A 7,880-nucleotide genomic window follows, 5' to 3' on the forward strand; every position below is an offset into this window, starting at 1 on the left:
TATGTCTTATGATAAATTATAAACTCAACATTGAACAAACACATTAGTAACAATAAGCCAAAGTATTTAAACTTAGTGTGTTGTAGAATATTTACTTTCACTTAATTAATTTTGTCAAATCAAAATCTTGTGGAAAGGTGTTTCAACAAATCTCAAATGAGATTCTTTGAAAAATAAAACTTGTAATGTATTAATTCATGGTTCCAAAAACTTATCTTCTCTATCTCTACCTCAAACCACTAATATTTTCTATCCTTTAAACCACTAATAGTGGACCGCAACCGCAACGCTCAAAATTTCAATCAAATTTTCTCGATGCAAATAAGTTTGGATCCTGAAACAAAAAATAAATAAAATAGTTAGTTGTTATAATAAATTAATTATAACAATAGTAAGAAAAATATAATTTGTCAAGTGATTTTACCTTTGAACAATTCAATGAATTGATATTTTGCATCATATGTGTAAATGACACATTTGAATTGATAGTCCCTTCATTTGTCATCTAAAATAATTATATTTTAGTCACACTTAAATAGAAGGTTAAAACACACACAATCATAAAACAATTAAACTAAGTTACCTGGCTAGGAATTGTTAACGGCAATGATATCATTGATGGTGATATTTGATTTTGCATAGTTGTTGACATCAATTGAGTTGGTTGAGAGAAATAAACACCATGTCCAACCATTGGAGGTACATTAATCACCTAAATTCACTAAAATTTATCAAATTCTAATTCCACTAATGTAATTATAATTTTGAACAATTTTAATGTATTCAAGATATTATAATATAAAACCTGAAAATGTGTTTGAGGTTCCAATCCTGTTGAATAATTATTGATATTTGATTCTGAGATCATCTTCTTCCTTTGTTGTTTTAAACTTCCTGTTGTCAATGAAGTAAGCTTAGAAATTATTCAAGAACAAATAACAATACTAAACAACTAAAAAAAATGCTTTATTACACACCTTTCTTTACTTTTACTCGACGAGTTTCGAAATGTCCTTTGAGTCTAGCATTTGAAGTTCCTTTTGGTTTAGCACGTGGGGGACTCAAAATAAGTTCAACATCCGTTATTTTTTTCTTTCCCTTAGCAGAATTGGTTTTACGTTCTTCAATATCACAACTCTCCTCCAAATTCAATGTAGACAATTCCCTTTCAATGTCAACAATAAGTTTTTTCAAAGAATCTTTGCAAATTTTCCTACATCTGATATTTTCTTGACTTCTTGTAGCTACGTCATATAAACATCTCATAACATCATTGCGAAACATCGAATTAGTCTCTTGTGTAATCTCACTATCTACCTCTGTAAGTCTATCAACATATAGTCTTTTTTTTGCACCTTTTGTCCAACGATGTAATATACAACTTTCTGGAATTTTTTTCACATTATTCATGCTCAATACACGTAAAATATGATAATATACAAAACCCTTCGATTCAAATTTTTTACAGCTGCAACTAATGCTCATAGAAGATATATCAAAATGCACTATCCATTTTTTAGAATTCACCGCTTCACTTTGAACCTCATACATGCGAATATTATTGCTACAAGTGACCTCAACTGAACTTGTAGCCATAACTTGCCAAAAGTTTTTCTCAAAATGTTTGAATATTTCACATGTGTAAATAGATGCAGCATGATTCAATAAACCACTAGTTTTAAGAAGAAGTGAAGGCGTACCTTGTTTACAACGAAAATCTTCTTCAAACTCAGAAGAACGCCAACGAGCAACAATTGTCTCAAATTCGTGAACAAATTTAGTAAGTGAAGCTGTCTTACTGGAAATCGTTTTCAAAACTCTATTAGTAACTTCACTCCTTTGAGATGATAAAATTCCGGCAGAAAAAACATCTTTGTTTAAACCTTTACACCATTTCTGACGAATATCATATAGTTTTTTCAACCATTTATGATTTCTAACTTCTTCAAATGAGTCACAAATTTTGTTCCATACCTCATCAAATTCATTTTCAGACTCACATCTATGTAGCATCTTATAAAATAAAAGCCAGAATTCTTTATTGGAATTCAGACTACCTAAATGAGATGGAGCATTTTGTGATATATGCCATATACATAAACGATGTCGTGTTTCTGGGAAAACTACGGATATGGCATTTGCCATTGCTTGATCTTGATCCGTAAATATGGGTTGTGGTGCCTTATCCCCCATTGACTTCAAAAACGATTTGAACAACCATATAAAAGAGGATATTGTCTCATCTGATAAAAAAGCACAACCAAACATGACGTTTTTCCTGTGATGATTAACCCCCACAAATGGAGCACAAATTAAATCATATTTGTTTGTGCGGTATGTGGTGTCAAACACAATGACATCACCAAAATAATCATAATCAATCCTAGATCTACCATCTCTCCAAAAAAAATTAGTCATTCTACTCTCTTGATCAACTTGTGTTGTATAATAAAACATACCATCTTCGGCTAGACATTCCTCAAAATGATTAACAAGACTTTGTGAATCTCCAGCTTCAATCAAAGACATCTTTTTATGATGAACATAATTGTAACAATCTCTTTTTGTAAATCCCAAATGTTCATCTCCTCCAGCCTCTTTGGACATATAAGAGAAAGTGTCTATTGTTCTTAAACCTGCATTTAGTATATGATAAAAAAATTCTTAATAATATGTAACAAATATATAATGATATAGAATATAATATAACAACCAAAATAATTTGTTACCTGCATCTACCATTGAATTAATGACATTAGTTTTTGAAGAGGTAAGTTTTCTATTCGATCGCAACATATGAACTTCTGAATGCAATGCAAGCTCATGATTGTGAGTTGAAACAAAACTTGTCACTTTCCATTTACCATCTTCAACTGTAAAACGAATCATTGCTCCACATCATGTTCTTGTTTCTAGTGTTTGATGTTGTTGAACTGAAAAATCTTTATCATACATATGACCTTCTTTTGCACAACAATATTCTCTTTGACGAATGCTTCCATCAACACCTGATCGTTTTCTAGACTTTCTAACACTAAATCCAGTTCGTATCGCATAAGTATTATATAAATTGTATGCTTCCTCCTCTCCGTACACTATGGTTCCGATTAGGTTATCTATTTGATTAACATGGATGGCTTCGTTCAAATTCACAATCTTTTCATTTGGTCCTTCCATATTTACTCTAACAAACAAATAAAAAAAAATATTTTCAAAATGTATAAATAAATTATATTAGGAGTTCCACCATAACTACTATTTAAAATTGGAAGTAATACTCTTAAAATAATTTGTAGGAAAAGCAAATTCAATAAAAATATATATATTTTATCAACTGTATATATAAAAATTTCAAAAGAAATATAACAAACTATTAATTACTAGCATTATTGGATAAAATTGTTTGAGAACAAAAGTCGAATTTCATCAAGCATTATGAGAAATTGCAATTTCAACTCAATTTTAAAAATAAAAATCTCATACATGATTAAATGTAAATAGAACATGGTGGAATATAATTAAATTGTATATGTGATCAGCTTTGTTTAACACCTTTTTCTCTTGAAATTTAATGGTATAATGAAAGGTAATGGCTATAATTAATAATTGAAAGAGTAAGTTTGATGATGTACATTAAATATCAATCATGACAATATGGAGCAGAGCGAGAAATTGTACCTGTACTGTAGGCAGAGAAGACAGGTGCAGAAACTTGATGACAGTCGACAATTAAAGCAAGTTTAGGGTTATTAGATTAGATTTTAAGTTATCCTCTAGGCACGTGATATATAAGATTTAAGTTTTCCTTTTACTATTAGATTTAGGAATAATCTAAAATTTAAAAAAAATTAATATTTGTTTTGACAGGTGTCATCACATTATTTGCTATGGCATACCACGTGAGAAACTGGCGTGGTATGCCTGGCGTACTATAAAAAAACTCGGTTTAATGGTGTTCTCTATTTGTTTTAAGGAAATTATTTTGAGATTTTATATTAAAGGCCCGGCTTTCAAATTCACACAAAAGACTTTCCATATAATATTGGACACGTGTAAAAAACTTTTTTATTATTTTACAGAAAATAAATGGAGTATATTCTTTAACGTACCAAATAAATAAACATCCCACCACAGACTAAAAGGAGAATCACTGTGCATCTACCACCACCGATCTCCATCCACTACCAATCTCCGATCTCCCCGACTATTCCAAATAAACATCCCAACACAAATGAAGGGAGAGTCATCGACCGCCGCGGATCCCCATACAGCACTGATCTCCGACTATTCATTCGTGCCTGTCGCCGCTTCACCCAATTCCGGCATGTCCAACCCAGTTTCTGGCACTGAAACTGTAACTCCGGCGGAAAAAAGCTTCAAATTTGGACCATTTTTTGAGTTTCATATTATCAGCTCTATAAGACCTGCAGATCCGTGTACAAATTCTAATTGTGTAATTTTTGAATTATTAATAAAAAAATTGTTTACAAGCAGCACACTTTATTGCAAGAAGATTATATAGAAGCTTAGGTTTAGAATGTTTGAAGTGTTTAGTGCTTTCCAGATTCTATGAATCCTTGTTTTTTTTATTATGTTTTGTGATAAGCTTTAAAAGAACTAGACCTGTTCACCAGCCCTTTGGCCCGTCCAAACTGTCCAGACCCGCCCTTTATGGATTGGGTTTGGACATACATTTTAAGTAGTTGGCCCGATTCGGTCCAAGCCTATATATGCCCGAACATAAAATGGGTTGGACTTGTGATTTATCTTAAAATTCATATCCAACCCGGCCCAGCCCGAGTTTCCTGTATTTAATTATAATTAAGTTAATTATATAAGTTTATAAATTAATAAATCATGAAGTTTTAAAAAATTAAAATAAGATAAATTTAATAACTTATCATGTTATTAGAGTTAAAAATAAATAAATAAATCTGGAGTTATACCTGTACGAATAAAAGTTTTCATTTTTTAATTTTTGTGTATTAAATTTTTTATTGGCTTGCATTATAAATTTATTACATAGTTATATGCTCATACCTTTTTATTGGCTTGTCAACGTTATATTTTATTTGTATGAATTGTTTCTATCATTGAAATATTGATTTTGTATATTTTTAAAAATATATGTTATAAATATATGAATTTTTTTATATTAATTAATTTTATATTATATTATTTTAGGGATAATGTGTAAAAATATCCATAACATTTACCGCCCGGAGCAATTTTACCTCCAAACGTCTAAAATTGTATAATTTTATCTCTAATGTTGTCAAATTAGGTCAATTTGAGAAATTTTATTAAACTGTCTTCTCGATTATGAATCTTGTCACCTACACTTTGCATGTGAATCAATTTATTGCTCATTAATAACAGATCATAAGCATATGATTAGACATGAAAAAAGAAATATTATATTTTGTACGAATTGGATAAAAAGAATTCAAAAAAATTCACCTAATTTATAAATCTTAACTTCTAATTTTATTATTAAATCACTGAAACTATGAAATCTTTTTTTAAATAAATTGATATACAATTGGTGTAAATAAAGAATAAAATATATGATTTATAATAATGTTTGAAATTGATCCAACTTATTCATGTTAGAGATAAAATTGCTATTGACTACTAATATTAGAAATAAAATTGAATTATTAATTACTAATATTTTTAAATAAATTATGGAAAAAAAATATGATACAGTTATGTGTTTGTTTGACTTTTTTTACATTTTTTTTATTTTATAGAGTATGATATAAGTATTTGATTTTTTTCTTTTGGTAGTAATATATACATCCTAATTTATTAGAAAATGATGTTGTTAAGCCGTGGCAGAACCCCTATTCTCATCGGAACTCAAATTAATGCAATCATCTCATCATGCGATTCATTTAAAAAAAATAATATTAAAACATCATTTTTAAATTCTATTTCTTTATATCATTCCTCTAGATTTACTGTTATCAGGTTAAGGAAGGAAATTTACACGCAAATGATTATATAATATATAATCATATTGTTTGAGTTTAGTTTAATAGCTATTGGTTATTTTTAAGGAATATAAAATTTATATATGTAAATTTTTAGATTAGATTAGGATTGATCAAATAATTCAAAAATAATATGAAATGATATGAATATTAAAATTATTAAGCTATTGGTTATTTCTAACGAATACAAAATTTATATGTAAATTTTTAGATTAGATTAGGATTGACTAAATAATTTAAAAATAATATGAAATGATATGAATATTAAAATTATTATCATTTTATTTCATGTGTTTATATATCAACTTGATTAATAAAGGTAATAAAATTACTATTATTATTGCAAACAGACACATTTTTTATATTTTTACATATGATTTGTAAATACCTTGTATGAACCAAACACTATAGCGTACTTTTTCGATTATCATACATTGTTAACCTGCTAATAAAAAAATGATATAATATATTTAGAAGTATTATTATATCTTACTATATTTTTAAATATCGTCATTAACATATGTACATAGTACGGTTACATGTAATCCAAAAACGCAATACGAATCACTAAGCCGATTAGGTTACACAATTATGACACAACTTGTTTGAATTGAGTTAGGTTGGCTCATTTGATAATAACTCGATAATTAATATGACACGAACACAATACTAATATAATAATTAACACCCTACAACAACATCTTTACATCTCCTTCACTTTCTGATAGGGGGAACTCGATAAATATTTTAAACCAAATTTCAAGGAATAGCTGGGCCTCTAGCCTCGTCTAGCTCCCTTTAGTTCTGCCCATGGTGGTTAGAATAAAAGTGTAGAATATTGATCTAAGAGCTACAATAAAATTTCCCAGATAAAAGTTTATATAGTCACTAAAGTAAGTACTCGTACATCATTGGCTATTAAAGTAATTTTTGACTAAAGTCACTAAAGTACCAGCTTTTTTTGTCCATAAAGTTACCATGAACGGATCCTGATTTGAGCTACCGAAAAACTGTCATGGCTACCACATTAACCCATCTCATAATGTCTAACATATTATCATGTGGAAATTAAAAAAAAAAAAAATTAGATCAATTTGAAATATGAGTCACTCGGATATTTGGAAGTTTAATTTTTTTAAGCTCCATATGACAACACACGTCGAATTTAGAATTAATATTTTTATTATCAAAGATTTAAGGTGAGAAAAAATAAAAGATCTGTAAAAAATAACAGATCAATGGTTTAATGAAATAATAAAAAAAAAAGTCACGGGCCTTAATAACAATTTCTCTACCCTTTTTTCTTCTCTTTGTTCCTTTTCTTTTCAAGCTTTCGCCATTGTCACCGTCTCGTCTCCTTCTTTTGTTCAGGTTTTCTTAGAGGAGGAAGGAGGAAGCTTGTCTTCCTTCTTCCTCCTCCCATTTATGTTTTAGTTTTTGTTTTTTAGTTTCAGTTTTATCTTTTCTTTCTAGTTTGAAGTCTATATACTTTCTCGAATCTCTTTTCCGTCAGATCTACGCCTGTTAGCTATACTTTTATCGTTTATTCTTTTTTCGGCCTTAGCAAGAGCGGAAAAGGTTCATCTTGTCCGCAGATCTATAGATCTGCGTGGTTGCAAAAAAAAGGACTCAGATCCGAATGTCCGAAAGAGGCTAGATGATGAAGAATGGATTACAGCTATTTTTCAATGGGATTCGACTTCCGAACAGTATATGATTTCTATTTTGTTGTATTTGTACCCTTTATGGTTTTTTATTGCTCTTTGTAGTCTTTATCTTGCTCTTTGTAGTCTTTTTTTGCTCTTTGTAGTCTTTTTTTTCCCTTTGCGAATCTTATATTCACTATAGTTTGTATGAATGGGAAGTTGTTGTATTTGTATTTTA

The 7,880-nt window shown here is 29.1% G+C and overlaps 1 protein-coding gene across 1 annotated transcript; it reads right to left on the reverse strand.

Annotated features, from left to right (window-relative positions):
- Positions 1–592: 592 nt before the first annotated feature.
- LOC136226976 (protein FAR1-RELATED SEQUENCE 5-like) lies at positions 593–4,640 on the reverse strand. The gene is made up of 4 exons (XM_066015688.1): positions 4,110–4,640; positions 2,730–3,184; positions 978–2,636; positions 593–894 (listed from the first exon to the last, which is right to left on the reverse strand). The coding sequence occupies exons 2-4, from the start codon at positions 2,887–2,889 to the stop codon at positions 722–724; spliced, it is 1,992 nt and encodes a 663-aa protein (XP_065871760.1). The 5' UTR covers positions 2,890–3,184; positions 4,110–4,640; the 3' UTR covers positions 593–721.
- Positions 4,641–7,880: the final 3,240 nt, after the last annotated feature.

Source organism: Euphorbia lathyris, chromosome 4 (genome assembly GCF_963576675.1).
Source record: "Euphorbia lathyris chromosome 4, ddEupLath1.1, whole genome shotgun sequence".
Lineage (NCBI taxonomy): Eukaryota > Viridiplantae > Streptophyta > Magnoliopsida > Malpighiales > Euphorbiaceae > Euphorbia > Euphorbia lathyris.